This window comes from Canis lupus, chromosome 15, assembly GCF_003254725.2.
Source record: "Canis lupus dingo isolate Sandy chromosome 15, ASM325472v2, whole genome shotgun sequence".
Taxonomy (NCBI): Eukaryota; Metazoa; Chordata; class Mammalia; order Carnivora; family Canidae; genus Canis; species Canis lupus.
The window spans coordinates 9,012,356-9,030,713 of record NC_064257.1 but is presented as its reverse complement, the minus strand read 5'-3'; the positions used below and the strand labels follow the sequence as shown (position 1 = coordinate 9,030,713).

The window sequence follows — 18,358 nt, the reverse complement described above, 5'->3', positions numbered from 1 at the left end:
AGAAAGGCTAAGGAGTAGAGCAGGCATGATCATGCCCATTTTAGAGCTTGGGAAGCTGAGGCCCTGGGAGGGAAAAATCTGTGATGGAGCTGGAGCAGGTGCAAGTTCCCTGGCTCTGTCTCAGCCCTACAGTTTCATCCTAAAAGGAGCTTTCTTAAGGAACAAAATCTTTTAGGAGCCATCCACGAATACTTAAGGAAACCTGCTCGGAATTTGGAAGTAACAATGAAGGTTTCACAGTGGTGCCATAAGAAAGGAAAATAATGTTAAGGTTCTAAAATCTTTTGCCCTTTAATATAAATTTTAAAATTTTTATTTTATTCAGTTCACTAATTCTAAAGGAAGCACATCTAGCACTAGACTGAAGAAAGAATTTACGACGTAAAGTTATTTGGGTTGTGACTGGTTCCCAGCTGCCCAGGAGTCCCAGAACTCTTGATGTCTGGTTGTTGAAAGAGGACAGATCTTAGGACCAGGAGGCTGGGCAGGCGCCGCCCACTAGTGACCCCTGCACGCCGTGGCTGCTACAAGGGCCTTTTAACAATCTCAGTTTCCAAGTCCAGTGGGTGGCTTCGTCTCACCTTCCTCAGCCTGCGGGTTGTTTTCCAAAAGCAAAGGGGAATGACACGTACCAGAGCAGAACAGGTCGTGAAAGGACGTCTCTGAGGCACAAAACTGTCAAATCAGAACAGGGCATTCATTCCTAGCGGAGCCCGAATGTAAAACCTCCTAGGGCTGTTTGGAACCTCTGAGGATAATCGCAGCTGGAGGAACGCCGGGACGGGTGCACACCCTCAGGAACCCTCCCGAGTCACCTCCCCCTTTGCTCTAGGCCACCTTCTAAAAGCTAACAACTTCCTTCTCATTCTAGATTATTGCTTGACACACAGATATGACTGCAATCAAGTGTTCTAGCTCTCACATCTGTGGAAATTTTGGTAATTCACCGGTAGGTAAGGAAGACTGGCTAGAAAACTTTAGGAAAAAAGCCGTTTGTCATTTCTATTCTGTTCATCACGAACCGCTCTGCTCTTAAGGGCAGGAAGCATGGTCCAGCCCTATCCTGGAAAAAGAAGTTCTATCCCTGAGCTGTGCTTATGCAGTCCCATGGTGGCTGGGAAGCTGAATGCATCTGCTTCACTCATAGCCTTTAAAAAATCTTGAGGAATGCTCTGTTGAACCTAATGCTTCAAAAAGGGGGGAAAAAAGATGTTAACGCTTATTTCTAAGAAATGTAGCATATTGCAGTTTTGGCTATTAAATCTAAATCTATTCTAACTCCCTCCGTTGTCTCCATCCATTCAGAAAAACAGAGCCAAAGGAGAATTTCCTGGGCAGGAACCAAGGGACTTGTCTAGGGGAGCAGCAGACCTAAGGCTTCCCCTTGCCCTCCCTCAAAAGCGGAAGCCATGGTGGCAATTTCTGTCAGTAACAAATGTTACTGCCACTCTGGCTTTTAAAAGTGACAGGGAACAGGGCTTTTACTCAGGACTTTGATAATTACTCTGCATATAGAGTGTTGTAAAACCCCTATAATAAATTTGACCTAGTTTCTTAAATAAAAGCGGCTACATAAAATTACATATATATATATATATATATATATATATATTATTTTTTTTCTATTTGTTTTTCTTCTTCCAGTTAACAGTCATTTAGTCATAGATGCACAGACCAAACCCGAGACCCAGCCTCGCCCCTACTTCCCAGCACTCCTTCCTGGGTATAACTTCCTCCTCCAGGAGAGCTTCGGGAAGCAGGGAGGCTGGCGCAGCAGCAGTCAGGAGCCAAGGCACAGGCACAGCTAGGGTAAACTGAGTTGTGTGGGACGGGCTGCACTGACCAAGTGGAGTCACGGAACCCAGCCCCGCCCCAGGCAGGGGGTTTCCCGGTCACCCTCAAGTTCTCCCATCCCTCAGAGCTTTGAAAGGCACATCCAGAAATGTTGCATCCAGGGTGAGGATAAGCTACACACAGTTGCTACGCAAGGGTTAAGGGGCTGGAAGACCCCCGGCACAGAGCAACGAGGCTAGGAGGCCATCCATGCCCTGGCCTGGCGGCAGGGGGCCGTGGGGGAGAGCTCCGGGATCCAGCCTGCTCCGGTGGAGGACCAGGGCTGTGGTCAGTAACACACATACTCCCCAGATCTTTGGTGCTCGCGTAGCAGCATCTTCCTTACATACAAAGGTTTCTGTAGCCAACAAAGCTGGGAAGAGTACACTCCTGCACGCAGCTGCGGCCCGTTTCCTCTCCCAGTGCGGGCCGTCTCCTGCACGAGGGCACAGAGCACGTGTCGTGAGTCTAAACTGTATTGCACATGCCAACAGTTTAGAAAAGATTTCCCGCAGTCAGACTCGAGACCTCCAGTTCTAGAATCCAAGGAACTTGGCCCCAGCCCTACCCAACAGTTTTGCCCCTTGGTTGTCTTTACAGAGGAGAGAGTCCTAGGTTTTTTCCCCAACAGGAGAGGAACCCAGACCACTCTGGAGGGCAGAGGTCAGGGACCCAGGCAGCTGCCCACCTTACAGGCCCCTGGGCTCCAGGACCAGCCAGTTCTCCAGGACCGTCTGTACATCCTGTCCGCTCAGAGGCTCCCGCAGCCGCACCTTCACCTCCAGCTTGCCCCCGGTGGGCTTCCTTCCATCCAGCACCTGTGAAGGCCACGGAGATGGTAACTGAGAGGCCCCGGGCTGGGAGCAGAGTGCTCATCGGCTCACGGGTCAGAAAAGGAGCTCATGTCCTGCAGCGTCCGCACGGGCAGGACAATCCTGCGGTCCTGCCTTCTGGCGGTTTTAGGTTGTCTTAAGTAACACATAAATCCAAGTAAGTATCCGTGCTCCAAGGTGGAGAGGAGACCCCAGGGCTCCGCCCAGTCTTCCCATGGCCGCTCCCTGAACAGATGCTCACGCTTCAAGCCATAGCCCGAAAGCCACTAAGCACTAAGCTGCCCTCCTTCACAGGTGGCCCCGAGAGAAGTGGACGGTAAGGCTGCACAGCCAGCGTGGCAGGGCGAGGACCGGAACACAGGCCAAGAGCATCGATCCAGCCGCTGCCCTGCTCCCCTCCTCCGAGGCAGGAGAGGCCCCAGCCTACACAGGCAGCAGCAAGGACGTGGGCCAAGGCCCGCCAGTGGCACCATCTCGGTGCCTACCCGGCACCCTTCTCACTGGACCTTCGTGTCCTCACCTGTCACACACAAGTTCTCCAAGTCCCTGCCCCTGAAATTGAGGGAGTTCACAGAAGTTCAAGAAGCTCTCTGGAGCCAATTCCTAAACGCAGACCAGCTACACTCCAGGGGGCCCCCAATCTGGAACTACCTGCTCAGCTTTACGTCCAGAGCTTGTTCCGCTCCACCGTGCTACTAGACAGCTGTGCCGACCACAACCCAGCCCCCCTCAAAACGTAGGACGGCAGTCGTCAGACCCTCGAGGGGCCCTCTAGTCCACCATCCCCGGGGACGTAGCGGGGCATGTTGTGCAGAGCATCACAGCTTCCTGCCCAGTGATGCTAGCACGCTGTCTCGGACCCTGTCAGTCTCATATGTGGAATGGGAAAGCACCTGGTCTACGGCGCATTTACGATGCCTCAAAATGAACGGGCGCAAAGAAACCTATAGTAGGGACTGATGTCCGTGAATGTTGTTCTTACTTGCAGGTCCTTGGGTTTGCTCATCCTACCTCCACAATCTCTCTGATCTCACATTCGTTCTCTAGCCGCTCCAGCTTCAGGTGAGCTGTGCCAACCAGCTTGTCGCTTCTGAAGAAGGACCTGGGGAACCAAGAATCAGCCGACTGTTGGACCGGGAAGGCCGGTGGGAGCCCTGGGCTCATGCAGAAAAACAGTAGGGGCAGCAACAGAAGCTGCTCCGCCCCCCCCCCCTCCCCCACCCCCCATCCTGGCAGTGGCCTGATCAGGGCCTCACCCTTTGTGGAAGATTTCAAACTTGATTCCTTTGCTTTGGATCACCCTCCTGAAGCCCCGGTGGTTTCGGTTGATGTTTAGTTTGAAGAGCTGATCAAATTCTGCAAGAATGGGAAAAGACAAGAAGTGGCATGGGCTCACGGCTGGATTTCCCTCTCTGCCTACAATTCGGAGTGACACCTACCAGACAGTGGTGGAGCTTCTAGGCCCTGGCTTGGAAGTCCACACAATTTTTGTGCTCTTACTAGATACAGATTATACCAAAACGGAAAGGATTTGGATTCAAGTCCCATCTCCATTGCCTCCTTGCTATGGAGCCCTAGGCAAGTCCCTCTACCTCTCTGAGCCTCAGTTTCCCCAAATGTATTACCTCTTGATTAAACCAACTTAAGATAATAAACTGAAAACACTCTGAAAACGAAAGTGCTGCACACACACAGGAGAGAGCGGGTCGGAGGAAAGAGCGGTCCTCACCTGGAGAGTTTGTGTTCTTCACTACAGCTGTTTTGCTTTTTTGAGCCTGCTCCTAAAGCAGGAAGATGGAAGAAGTCAGGACAGCTTGAAAAAGAGGTGTATAGGGTGAAACCTCTAGGCTGAGTGTTGAGGGAAGTGCCTGCCCCCCAGCCCCGTCTTCAAACCCCTCCCAGTAGCCAGACGTCCCAGGGAATGCAGAGAAACTGGGCACAGGGTCCTGGAGTGGAAGGTGGGGCTCAGGGGATCCTCCCTCTACCTGAACCTCACCGAGTTAGGGTAGTGGAACTCAAACCGCACAAAAGCATCCAAGTCATCAGGAGTCACCCCTATGATGGAGAAAGGGGAATCGGGATCAGCAGGAGTAGCCGGGGCTGAGGGGTCTGGGCAAGCGCCCAGTGCAGAGGTGGCCCTGGGGCTACCTGAAGGAGCTGGGAGATTCATTCCCCGGACGATGATCAGATGCATTTCCGTGCTGTTGAGTTCTGAGAAGATCCTACAGCCAAGAAGCAAGGACAAAGAGCTGTGACAAAGAGCAGTAGGGAAGGTCCCCTTGTCTGGTGCCTGCCTGGCTGCCTTGCTGGAAGGTGGTCAGGAGAGCAGGCCCAGGGAAGCAAACCTGGCCTGGGCGAGCAGTGGCAGGGCTGGTACGCACACCTCAGACCTCCGTGACCTCCAGTCCCGAGTTCCCGCCGCCATCGCCGCAGCTCTGAGCTTCTCATGGGCAGGCAGCCACGGCCCACTCCTTCCCAGCACCAGTGCCTATGGCACGGCCAGCCCCAGACGCCTCACTAAAAAGGCCTATGTCTCCAGTCTCTTGTCCCATCCCTGCATGGAACCCGTTTCCCTTAAGCCTTGGCACCTCACAATCTGGAATGTCTTCAACTCAAAATGATGGCTGGGAGGGTCAAGGCCCTGGGCCTGGGCCAGCTGCAGGATCTCCAGCTGCTTCTTGCGGTCCTGAGCAAGATTCTCAAACCTGACAGGGACAGGTGGGCACGTCAGCACGGCAGGGCTCATCTCCCCCACCCAATAAGCCGCAGCCCCGGGCCCACTGCTCACCTGGTGGTCTCGGCCACGTTGCCCTGGTGCATGAACTGCTTGGAGAACAGCACACATTTCTGCAGATAAGCGCCCAGAGTGACACCAGAGCCCGTAGCAGGACTGCTTAGTTTAGCATTCGAGGCCTGAGCCCCGCCGTTCCTCTGTATGTAGCCTCACCCCCCTTCCCCTAACACATACCCCAAGGCCACTGTTCCCAAGTCCCATCACACTTTTCTAACTTTTTGCTGTTTTATTTCCTGAGGATAGCCATTCCCCCAAATTCACTTAGCAAGCTCCTGTTCAAAACCTAATAGAAACAGCATTTCAGAGGCTGACTTACAACGGACACACACCCAGACACACAGATACACCCGCCTCCCTTAGTACTCCTTTCTCGCTCCCGTCTTCAAAGTACGTTCCCCTTGGTCACACAACCAGTAAGTAAAAGAGCCAGAATTTGAATCCAGGCCCATCTGACCTGAGCCCCACACCTTTCCCTGAAGGGGGCCGCGGGCACTGAAAGGGGAAGAGAAACGACGACTGACCTCATGTTGCTCCAGAAGCATTTTTTGTAGCTGGGCATACACCTCCTCAGTCTTCTGGGAGAGCCGCAGGTCCTCGTGATGAATGAGGATGAAGTCGCCCTCCTCATCCGTCAAGGGTGAAGGCACCTGGCCAGGTCACAAGGCCCCTCAGGGGCCCCAAGAGTCAGATTATTCCTCTATTGAGCATAACAAACACCAAATCCACACTACTGTTTCTCCAGTTCCCACTAACCTCCAGTGATGGGAACTCACTACCTCCCACTCTACCCCAGGCCGCCGCCACGCTCTGCTTCCCCCTTGCCTTGCCCTGCCTTGTCACCTCTGACCCCAGCTAGCCCCTCTGGCCTCCTGGCCTCCTCTGGGACCACGGGGCAGAGCAACATAAGCAACAGCTCTTTCCCAGGTGTCCCCGCATCCTATCTGCACCTTGCCCCCACCAAGCAGCTGCTTCGTTCCTGGCCCCGCCCATCAAGCCAGCCAGTGCCTCCCCTGCCTGAGAAGTCCTGCTGCTCACCGAGGCGAGACTCACCTTGGAGAGGTCCACAGGTCGGCCAGCTCGTACCTGGGTGATCTGAGCCTCCAGGCGTTTGGCCACCCGTAGGTGGGCCTTGGCTTGCTCCAGGTCCTGGCCACGCTTCGCCTGCAGGGCTGCCCGCTGGTACTGCAGTCTCCGCGCCTCCAGCAATGCCAGCTGCTCCCGCACTGAAGGACGAGGGACGATGGCTAGGGCCATGCCTGTCCCTCCCTGGAGCCTTCGTTCATCCATCCTTCTCCCCAACTCACCAGAGGGACTCAGCGACTCCTTAGAACTCGAGGCCTTGGGATCAGGCAAGGCCCGAAATGAAGGGACTGCAGGCTTCGCTGGCTTCTTGGCCACTGGGGCCTGGGCTGGGGGCTCATCCTGCAGGTGCCCGGGAACGTGTCATGGGGGTCTGTTTCCCACCCAGGCTGCGGCGGCTCCCGGACCTGTGCTTCCTTCCTAATGCTGCACTAGCTTGCCGTGTAACCGGACGTGAGTGGCTCTCCCGTCACGGGCCCTAGAGAACCTCAGCGCTGGAAGCTGCCTCAAAACCTTCCCAGTAGGAAAGCAGGGTAACGGGGACTGAAGCTGGGCCCTGGAGTCAGAAAGACGCTGGCCCAACTCTAGCTCTGCTAACTCCTGGCTGGGTGCACTTGGCCAAGTTTTTTCTCCGTGAAACCGAAGAAAGCATACCTACCTCACTGAGCTTGTTAGTACAGACGACGACAGGGAGTGAGTGGGCTTAGCCCTCGTCCGCTACTCCCCCCAGCCAACCCCTGGAGCCTCGGGCCTGAGCCAAACCTCATCCTCCTCCTCCTCCTCCTCCTCTGCTGGGGCCGGATCCTCCAAGGAAGCCAGCTTCTGGGCAGCAGCTAAAGTAGCTGCCACCGCATCTTCCTCGGTGCCCACAGCGGGCGCCAGGCCAGGAATGGGGGGGAATCCTGTGGAAGACAGATGGCTGGGAGAGGGGCAGGGGAGCCTCGGAGAAGCACGAGGCGGCTGTGGGCCATGGCTAGAGGCAGACACGTGAGCAAGCACTGCCCCTCCCCACCTATCTTGCTCCCAGACCTCCGTATAAGGCCCCCTCGCCGAGCCTGCTCACCTGGCGGAACAGGTAACTCAGCAAAGTCCACTCTCCGTCCTGCCCGGTGTGCCCGGATGGCATCCTGATATTGCTACAAGGGAAGGGGGGACTTGCGGGGACCATGGCATGTAGACGCCACGCAGGGAGAGGGAGACCCAGAAGGCAAGCGAGCCCCTGAGGCAGCAGGAACTCCCAAGACAGAGACAGACAGACAAAGACCCAAAGAGCAAGGCCCACCGCAGCCACAGAGAGGTCGTGAAGCTGTGGGCCCACCTTGGCTATGCGCTCATGCATCCGCGCCTTGCGCTCATCCCCACTGCCCCGGGCCTGGATGCCTGCCTCCCGATACTTGTTTAGTCTCTGCTGCAGGGCATCCAGTACCGTCGGTGGCTCAGCAGCAACCACTTGAAAGAAGAAAAGAGATGGCATCAGTCTGCTGCCTCTCCCCAGGGCCCCAGCCCACAGTTCCACCATCCCGTCCTACCTGGAGCTGCTGGAGTATCAGAGCCTGTCACTGGCTGCACTCGCTCCAGGGCTAGGGGTACAACTGGGGGTGCTGTGACAGCCTTGGAAGCCTGTGGAAGGGCCTTCAGATCTGGGGACCCAGAGGAGAGGTGGAAGTGGAGGTGCCTGGTGAGTCCTGGCCCCGAAACTCCCCGATGTCAGCCTGAGCCGGCCCCAACCCACTGTCCCCATACTGACCCTTAGGTGCCGGGGGCATGGCACTCAGGTCCACAGGCTGCCCCTTCCCCAGGGCCTCCAGGACTGCACCAAATCTCTACAGTAGGAAAAGCAGGTGTGGGCATCAGCCAGGGAACCCTTGTGCTAAAAAACTTCCCCCTCAGACCCATCTTCCTCAGGCCCAGTCTACGTGTATGACCATGCAGGTCACTGCCCCCATCTGTGAAACAAGGGGTTGGACACAGGGCCTCCGAGTCAGATGCCATACCTTCCCAATCCTCATGAGTTCTCGGGCACGGTTTAGGTCTCCAGCCCGCTTGGCATTCAGGGCAGCCAACTTGTACTCTCTCTGTCGAGCTGACAGCAGGGCCCGTGGGTCTGGGTCTGAATCAGGCGGGGCAGAAATGCCAAGACTGCCCGAGAGGCTTGTCTCCGGCTGAGAGGGCTTGTCTATTAAGAAATAAAAAGCCCGCAGAAGTGGCACAAGGGTCAACGAAGAAGGCGCACCCTTTGGGTCCCAGTGCCTACAGGTCCAGTTGGCCCAAAGACCTTTCAGGGAAGGTACAACTGATGACAACGGGCAGGGTGGGATGGGGAGGCAGGCTCTGAGCTTAGAGACTAGGATAGGACTTGGAATGCCTCCAGGTACCTGGCTCCTTGGTGAAGGGAGCTGGGGCATCTGCCTCTGCCTCAGGGTTCCTGTCAGCGGCTTCCTGGGGGGCCGGCTGTCTCTTGCCTACGGCCACTGGAGGTGGAATCTCATCCTCACTGATCTTCTTGCCTTTCCTCACAGCAGCCAGCTGAGCCTCCAGAGTCTGAAAGAGAGAACCAGAAGCCCAGCGAGTCATCTCAGCCTGAACCCTGCCTGAAGATGGGCCAGGAATCTTTCACCTCCACAAGGGTGGTGGGGAAGCCTTACCCACTGCCCTCAGCCCCACTCCTCCCAGCGCTGTTCCTTGGCCAGGCCCAACCCACCTTCAGGCCACGCTCACAGCGCCTGGCTTTGGCTGCTTCACCTGCCTCCTTGGCACTGGCTGCAGCCTCCCGGTAGTTGTGGATCCGATCCTCCAGCAGAGCCTGCAGCCCCCGAGGCCCTCCAGCCTGTAGATACTTCAGTTCAGGGCATGGCCACTCCAGGGCCAGTTAGGCCCTTGCTGCTCCCTCCCTGCAAGGAAGCTGCCCCAGAAAATGGAGCTCTTGGATTCAAGGAGAAGGAAGAGCCTAAAAGCCTCAAGGTGGGAGGCAAAGACTCACTGGAGAGGCCAGACGCCATGTCAGAGGGAAACACAGAGGCCTAAACAATCTGTGGAGGCCAGGAAATGGCTGCAGGGGGTGGTCTGGGAGAACAGAGAGGCCTTTGAGGCTGGCCAGCCGCAAGCAGCTTCTCAGGCTGTCTGCTTGGGGCAGCTGTGGAGGAGCGCGGAAGGGCTACTGCAGCCTTCCTAAGCAAGCCATGCTACACGCATGTTCTCCACAGACACTTTCAGGGCATCAGAGGTGCACAGGATCCCTCCAGAACCTACCTGAGCTGCTGGGACTGAAGCTGTCAGTAGAGCTGTCTGCCCTGGGGCTTCGGTGTCTTCCTGTCCCTTCTCCTCTTCAGAGCCTCCTGGGCTAGCTGTCTCATCACCATCCTGGGGCCCAGCCTCATCCACACCCAGGACCTCCTGCAGCTCAGTCTGAAAAGAGACAAGTCTCAGGAGCTTGGGAACCTCGGCATCATACCCATGACAGGGTACGAAAATAAAGCCCCCCACCCCCAGCAGCATCGTCAGCATCAATCACTGTGCCTCAAAGTCCTCTTTACCAAAACACTCCTTTAATCTGACCTTAAAAGCCTTAAAAACAGTGAAGACTCCAAATCTGAAAATTCCCAAATGCACAGCTCAGACCACACGTCAAAAGAGACCTCACATCGTGGTTAGGAAAATGGGCCCTTCTTGGGCAAGGCACTCACTCAACCTCAGAGCACACACAAGACAAAGCCCAGGCCTCTTCCTCAGGCTTGATCACAGAGCCCCCCCCTCCCCCCACACCAGCGTGGCAGACGCACCAGCAAGTCTGCATCCTCCTCCAGCCCTTCCTCCTCCAGCCCTTCCTCCTCCTCCACATCCCGCATGCAGTCTGCAGCCAACTTCTCGATGTGAGCCATAGGCAGGGGGGCTGAGGGAAGAAGGTCACAGACAGTGAGGGCAATCAAAGGTCCGTGAGGAGGGTCTTTGGTCCCCTGTGCCAGCAAGACACATCCAGGGAGAAATCCTCTTTCTCTTCCACAGCCAAAGTCCCACCTGGAAAACCCTTGCTCTTCATGACCCAGCTCAAAAGACCCTCAGCTGGGAAAGCTTCCTGGGAATGCTCCCTTCTTGGCATTTTTGTCATAGGTATTCACAGACATGCCTATCTATTCCCCAAAGCCTCGTTTCCCATACGTATAGACTTTTAACGTCCAGGGAAGCTTTACGATACTTTTACAAGGTAGGTGTCACTCCCATTTTACACACGTGAGCTGATAATACCAAGGTTAAGTTTCCTCACATTGCAATCTTAGTAACCAAGATGCAAACCCAGGCTCATCTACCTGCAAAGCCGGTTTGGACCGAGAGAAGTAAGGGCCATGGGTCTCCCAGACCAGTGACTCCCTTCCCAGGTCCCCCCACTGTCCTCATCTCAGGGGCACACGGGATGAGGGATGGTTCTCTCTAAAAGAAAGATTTAGACCCTCAGACGCTCCCAGGCTTCAGGTCTCTGCCCTCTTCCAGGCTGGGGAGGGAGACTGCACTTACTCAATAGCGTCTGTGTACTTACGTGCTCAATGCAACCTGTGCTAAGCCTGAGCCCCTCCGCTCTACTGGGCCCTAGCTAGGGCTAAGATAGAGAAGTCAGTCAGTCTGAGACTCATTAGGACCATTGTCCATAATGGGGAGAGGGGCCGTCAGAGAAGGAATGAGCTTCCCATCACACAGGTGTATGAGCAGGACGAGACAGCCTCCTGGTGGGAGTACTGCAGAAGACAGGGTATCAAGGATCTGGTGATCCAACTGGCTCCTCCCAGCTGTGAGGAGACAACCGTCTCTACCACCCACCTGAACCCATCTGATCCCAGCAACAAGCCCGCCCAATGCCACAAACTCACCTTGCCCCTTGGGGGCTGGCTTCCTGCCTGTGGCCCCTGCTTCCCCGGTGAGGGCCAGCAGTTCAGCCTCCAGGTCTCCATCATCTTCAGTCTCCTCCATTCCCAGCATCATGTCCTCAGGGCTAAACTCCACAAAGAGCCCCAGCTGAGAGCAGAGAAGGGTTCTTAGGAACCACACAATGAGGACCAGTCCTAGAGCCAGTCTCAGGCAGTCCAAGGCTCCTTCATTATGTGTGAGGCACAATGTGCAGACAGGGAAACTGAGGCCTGCAAGATTAGCCTTTGGGGCAATTATCTCCCTAGTGAGTATAAAGAACCCAGTAAGACTACATTGCCATTATTATTACAGTGTAACAGCACTAGCTGTCAGGCACTGCACTTAACATTCTACATGATTTTTAATTCTCAAATCCTGAGACTTAGACCCTGTTTTTTTAAAATTGTGGTAAAACACATGTAACAGGGTGCCTGGCTGGCTCAGTTGAAAGAGCTTGGGACTCTTGATCTTGGCCCCATCCTGAGTGTAGAGATTACTTAAAAATAAATAAACTTTAGGGATGCCTGGGTGGCTCAGCAGTTGACCATCTGCCTTCAGCTCAGTGCCTGATCCCAGAATCCCGGGATCGAGTCCTGCATCAGACTCCCTGCATGGAGCCTGCTTCTCCCTCTGCCTGTGTCTCTGCCTTTCTCTCTCTCTGTGTGTCTCTCATGAATACATAAATAAATACTTTAAAAATAAATAAATAAACTTTAAAACAAAACATAACAAGGGGTGCCTGGGTGGCTCAGTCAGTTAAGCATCTGCCTTTGGCTCAGGTCATGATCTCGGGGCCCTAGGATCGAGCCCTGCAACCCTGAGCAGGGAGCCTGCTTCTCTCTATCCCTCTGTAGCCCCCACCCCACTTGTGCTCTCTCTCAAATGAATAAATAAAATCTTTGAAAAAACAAATGAAACAGAAAAATTATCTTAATCATTTTTTTAAAGTAAGCTCTACGTCCAATATGGGGCTTGAACTCAGGGCCCTGAGATCAAGAGTTGCATGCTGTACCAACTGAGCCAGCCAGGTGCCCCTCACCATAACCATTTTTAGGCGTCCAGTTCGGTGGCATTAAGTACATTCACACTGCTGTGCTACCACCACCACCACCAGAACCCTTCTCATCTTACTCAACAATTCCCCTTTCCCTCCCCTACCCCGTCAACCACCATCCTACTCTCTGTCTCCATGAATCTGACGGCCCTAGGAAAAGGTAGCCCTATTTCCATCACTATGCTCAGGTGAAACTGAAACCGCCTTAAGTGGCAGAGCTAGCATGTAAAGTAAAGGGCTTGTGACTTCAGTCTATGCTCTCCACTCCACACCCTCCCTTACCCACTTCTTTTAAGACCATAAAAATGGACTAAGAAGTTTCAGGACTTGGGCCCAGAAGAAATAAAGGGAGCAGATTAGAGGATACACTTTTCAGTCTCCCACCTGGGCCAGAGCCCTGTGTCTCTAAGCCGCAAAGCTCTTCCAATGGCCACAGTCCTCAAGCCCTGGCATCCTTGGCTGGCAAGCAAAATCGTGGCCCTAAATGAGAAACCTATGACAGTGATGACACCCCATCAGAACACCCCAAATTTGGTGGCTCCTGAGCCCGCTCACTCATGGAGTGACCGTGGCAGGAGGACGCCTGGGTCGAAACGCAGCCGGGTTTAGGCTCCTCTCCCAGCGCGGCTGGTCGGCGCTAGTCAGAGGGGCCTGACCGCGCCGCCGCCTCCAGGGAGCGCCGCCCGTCTCACAGGACCAGCGAGGGAGTCAAGCAGGTGACCCGGTTTGCCCGAGCCGCGTGGAGACCCCAGGCGGCCGGGGCGGAGGGGGGCAGCGTCCATACCTGCTTCGCAGCGGCCACGCCCCGGCCACTGGCCTGAGGGCCTTTCCGGGGTCTCGGCCCTGGCATCTCGGCAGCGCGGACGCGGGTCTGACGGGGAAGGAAAGCGCGTCAGGCGGGAGGAGCCTCCGGGCCCGCCCCCAGCAGCGCCGCCGCCGTGGGTGTGGCTGCCAAGCTCCCAGCCCCGCACCGGCACGGCCCGGCGGCGGCACGGCGGTGGGAGGCCGCGGCCCGCCTGCTCGGCTTGGGGGCCACCAGGAGGACGGCGGGGCGCGGTCGGCCACTCAGGGAGCCGCTGCGCGCAAGGCTGGAGCCTTCAGAACGGCTCCCGCTACGTTACGGCTCGAAATCCAGTGCCTCAACCAGTGGCCGCCACTGGCAGCACGAACCTGGACACTCGTCCCCACACCAAGTCCCGTCGGGCCGCTCAGCTCCGCAGCGACCCGCATTCCCGCTCGGGCTCCCGACCGCAACAGGACACGACGTGACGGAACCCGCGCCCCCGCGGCCCCGGCCTGCCACCCCCCAGCGGCCCCCGCGGCCCGGCCTGTCACCCCCCAGCGGCCCCCGCGGCCCGGCCTGTCGGCCCCCGCGGCCCGGCCTGTCACCCCCCAGCGGCCCCCGCCTGCCACCCCCCAGCGGCCCCCGCGGCCCGGCCTGTCACCCCCCAGCGGCCCCCGCCTGCCACCCCCCAGCGGCCCCCGCGGCCCGGCCTGTCACCCCCCAGCGGCCCCCGCCTGCCACCCCCCAGCGGCCCCCGCGGCCCGGCCTGTCACCCCCCAGCGGCCCCCGCGGCCCGGCCTGTCACCCCCCAGCGGCCCCCGCGGCCCGGCCTGTCACCCCCCAGCGGCCCCCGCCTGCCACCCCCCAGCGGCCCCCGCGGCCCGGCCTGTCACCCCCCAGCGGCCCCCGCGGCCCGGCCTGTCACCCCCCAGCGGCCCCCGCCTGCCACCCCCCAGCGGCCCCCGCGGCCCGGCCTGTCACCCCCCAGCGGCCCCCGCCTGCCACCCCCCAGCGGCCCCCGCGGCCCGGCCTGTCACCCCCCAGCGGCCCCCGCCTGCCACCCCCCAGCGGCCCCCGCGGCCCGGCCTGTCACCCCCCAGCGGCCCCCGCCTGCCACCCCCCAGCGGCCCCCGCGGCCCGGCCTGTCACCCCCCAGCGGCCCCCGCGGCCCGGCCTGTCACCCCCCAGCGGCCCCCGCGGCCCGGCCTGTCACCCCCCAGCGGCCCCCGCCTGCCACCCCCCAGCGGCCCCCGCGGCCCGGCCTGTCACCCCCCAGCGGCCCCCGCGGCCCGGCCTGTCACCCCCCAGCGGCCCCCGCCTGCCACCCCCCAGCGGCCCCCGCGGCCCGGCCTGTCACCCCCCAGCGGCCCCCGCCTGCCACCCCCCAGCGGCCCCCGCGGCCCGGCCTGCCACCCCCCAGCGGCCCCCCGCGGCCCCGGCCCGCACCCCCAAAAGCTTCTGGAGAAAGTGATGCTTGTGCTGAGTCATGAAAAAGTTGGGGGGAAGGCGGGGAATGGACTCCCAGAGGGAACCCCCTCAAGGGTTCCGGGGGAGGAACCCGCGCGAGGGAGCTGCGGCCGGGGGCGCAGGGAGACGCGGCACGGCGCGGGCGGGGCCCTCGGGGCTCCGGGAAGCACCCGGGGGCGGGGGACGTGACGGCGCCGGGCGGGCGATCCGGGATCCTCCGTGCGGCCGCGGAGGGAGCACGGAGGCCGGCAGGCTGCCCAGGACCGAGCACCTCGCCACGGCCCGGCGAAGTGGCGTCGCGATGGAGACGAGGGGCGAAACCCACGGGGCTCCGAGGCTCACCGGCCGCGGGCGCGCGGGGTGACGGCAGCCCTCGGGGCGCTGAGGCGAGCGGGCTCGGGGCAGAGACGGACGTCAGGTCCCCAGGCCGAGGCGCGAGGGCCGCGGAGCGCGCACCGGAGGCGAAGCCGAGGGACCCGCCCCCGCGCCCGCGTCTGCCCCCCAGCACCCCTCGCCGGGGCGGGCCCGCTGCGTACCTCGCCGCGGATCCGACGCTAGCCCGGTCCTAATCCCGCCCGGCACCGCCCAGGGCTCCCGCGGCCCCGGGGAGGCGGCGGCGGCCGCGACAGGAAGCGACCCTGCGGGAGGCGGCTCCCGCCCGGACACGTGACGCCACGCCCCGTGAGGCGCGCACCACGCAGGCGCAAGCCGGGGCGGGCGTGACGTGCCAACAGGTGACTCCAGCGGTGAGGTTTTCGGCGCGCAGGCGCCTTCGGGCAGGTAGCGCGACGCTCGGAGAGACAGACGGTAGTTGGGCAGGTTTGGGGTGCGCCGCTGCTCGCGCACAGGCGGCCGGTGCGTCCCCGAAGCGGCTCTTGGCCGCTCTCCCCGCCGAGCTCCCTCCCGTCGGGCGCGACACCCGCGCCCCGCCCCGTCGGCGTGGGGGCGGGGCTGCCGCAGGCTCCGTCCCGGAGGCTCCTGCTTCGCCCCCGCCGTCGGGGTTTGCTCGAGACCTGGGTCCCCAGAGAAACGCCAAGGGGCTGCCCTTTCTCAGTAAGGCACTGCACGTCCCCTTTCTCGCCGTTAGGCGCGTTGCCCAGGTGAGAGCGGCAGGGCCAGGCACCTCGTCCACGTCACTCCGGCTTGACGCGGAGACGGCTCACCTGCCCTGCGGCCCCGGGATGTCGGGTGGAGGGGCGTTAACCGGAAGCTTCGCCCAAGACAAACCTAGCACCGCGCTCCTGCCGGAATCCTAAACTTTTACATTATTATTATTTGCAGTTTGTAGTTAGCGGTTTCAAAAATCTTCCAGTCTTCTTGGACAAAGGGCCTGTCTTCTTACTGCTTTCGGGCCATTGTCCAAAGAGGTCATTTCACCATTCAAAATGAAGTTTCGCTCTCATATTCTCATCTCTCTTCTCATTAAAGAAGTTTTCTCTTATAATGAGATAATTAATATACGCAGACATATGCAATATTTCATATTTGTTTGAATGCAAGCTCCACAAAGGCAGATGTTTCTGTTCCCCGAGTTCTCTCCAGTGTCTAAAGCAGGTAGCTACTCAATAAGTAGCTCCTATTTTCTCTAGGAACTGACCTAAATACACGGGTATCTACCACAAATTTAAGAAAAAAAAATCACAATACAGTTGAAGCCACCTGTACACCTCTCAGGTTGCAGCATTTTCCCAAAGACAAACTTACTCGGCTGAATTCTTTGCCCTCCTCTGCACGTGGGGATCTGGAAGCCGCCTATAGCGTTTGTTTGCGGGCGTCAACATCGTGTCATTGGTCTCACTACATACATTCTTCAACTCCTTTTTTTGCTCTATTTGTAAGCTTCATCCACATCAATACCTAATACTGTATGTGGTTATTTCTCATCTCTGTAGTATTTCATAGTATGAAAATGATTCTTTCCCAATTGCTTGCCATTACCGTGCCGTAAACATTCTTGTACACAAACCCTGGGGTCCAGCGTGTTTCTCTAGGGTATATACCTAGAGGTGGGATTGCTGACTCGGAGGGTTCCTGCATTTTCCAGATTAAATATTACCAAATCAACTCCAAAACAGTGCCAGTTTACATTCCCATCAGTGGGGCATTTGGGTTCTAGTTGTTTCCTATGGTCATGGAAAGGTTTTCTAATGTATGTGTGGAAGTTTTGACTTGCAGGCCTCATTTACTAGGCTTCCATTTTGTTATTCATGTGTCTTATTGTGTAGATGACCTATTTACTCATTTTTCTTTTTTATTGTGTAATTTTTTGCTCTGATACTGATCCTCTATTAAATCCAATTATAAACATATATGCATATATGTACTTCTTTCTGAATTTTTGAGAACTATTTGCAGATGTTCTTTCACCCATAAATAATAAGGACTTTCTATAGAACGGCAAAAACTTGCCATTCACAAAGTTTAACATTTACCTCAAACTTACATAATATATATTCCCTAATGTTTATAATTGTTCGTGTCCACAACCCAGTCAAGGTTCACATGGTGCATTTAGCTATTTAGGCGTTTTTTGTTGTTTTTTAAAATTTATTTATTGAGAGACACAGAGAGAGAAAGAGAGAGGCAGAGACACAGGCAGAGGGAGAAGCAGGCTCCATGCTGGGATGCCCAACATGGGACTCAGTCCTGGGAATCCAGGATCACACCCTGGGCTAAAGGCAGATGCTTAACCACTGAGCCACCCAGGTGTCCCGATACTGATATTTTTGAAGAGGAACAGTTGCTTTGCATATCTTCCCCTCAATTTTGATTCCTCTGATAACTTTCTTTATCAGATTTGGTCAAACATTCTGGAAGGATTATTCACAGGTGCTGTGTTTTTCCTTAGTGCCCGACAGGAGACTTTAGATGTCAGTTCCATTGTTGGTTAGAAATGTAAATGTTGGTTGGAAATGTAAATGAGAATTGCAAAGTTACACAAAAACCCTGCCAAGATTTTGACTGGAATAGATTCGTATTTAGAGACTCTCTTTATTTATTTCTCAGTATATTTTCTGTGCTTTCTAAGTCTTTTTAAAGATTTGTTTTTTTGATAAATAGTAATTTTTTTAAAATTATATTTTAAAGTATATATATATATATATATATATGCTATATTTCTAGCAGGCTTTTTTTTTTTTAAGATTTATTTATTTGAGAGAGACCATGGGAGGGGCAGTGGGGGCAGAGGGAGAGACTTAAGCAGACTCCATGCTAAGCACAGAGCCTGATGTAGGATTTGATCTCATGACCCTGAGACCATGACCTGAGCTGAAACCAAGAGTTGGATACTTAACCGCCTGCACACCCAGGCACCCCAAGTAGTAGTTCTCTTTTATAAACTTTGTTATATTCACATTGTTCATTGACTTACAGTAAATCTTCCTCTAAAGCCTGACCATAGCCATCTAGTTCCTTCCCAGAGGCAATCAATGTAACCATTTCTTACACATTCTCCCACCACTATTTAATATAGATACACATAATTGTGTGCATACCATGTTGCCATTAAATAACTGGCAGTGCTAACAGAAGAGTCACAAGAAGGGCCTACTGTCAGAAGGATGGTTTGGTTTTTATAATCTGGTGTTTGTAATGACTAGACTTCTCAAACACTC

At 56.4% G+C, this 18,358-nt stretch overlaps 1 protein-coding gene across 7 annotated transcripts; it reads right to left on the bottom strand.

The window, feature by feature from the left end:
* Positions 1-266: 266 nt before the first annotated feature.
* On the bottom strand, positions 267-15,637 carry CC2D1B (coiled-coil and C2 domain containing 1B). 7 transcript variants are annotated; one of them, XM_049094285.1, is made up of 26 exons: positions 15,278-15,328; positions 13,275-13,361; positions 12,875-12,983; positions 11,400-11,544; positions 10,320-10,429; positions 9,790-9,945; positions 9,242-9,367; positions 8,916-9,081; positions 8,535-8,716; positions 8,288-8,363; positions 8,070-8,180; positions 7,859-7,989; positions 7,604-7,676; positions 7,303-7,442; positions 6,765-6,882; positions 6,511-6,683; positions 5,982-6,107; positions 5,455-5,513; positions 5,255-5,371; positions 4,815-4,888; positions 4,663-4,721; positions 4,396-4,447; positions 3,923-4,022; positions 3,678-3,768; positions 2,522-2,651; positions 267-2,269 (listed from the first exon to the last, which is right to left on the bottom strand). In XM_049094285.1, exons 4-25 carry the CDS (start codon positions 11,509-11,511, stop codon positions 2,523-2,525), a joined length of 2,481 nt encoding a protein of 826 aa, XP_048950242.1. In that variant the 5' UTR covers positions 11,512-11,544; positions 12,875-12,983; positions 13,275-13,361; positions 15,278-15,328; the 3' UTR covers positions 267-2,269; position 2,522. The 7 variants fall into 7 exon arrangements, with proteins under 7 accessions (XP_048950242.1, XP_025275841.1, XP_048950245.1 ...); XM_025420056.3 differs by lacking the exon at positions 12,875-12,983 and having other exon boundaries at positions 15,278-15,637; XM_049094288.1 differs by lacking the exon at positions 10,320-10,429.
* Positions 15,638-18,358: the final 2,721 nt, after the last annotated feature.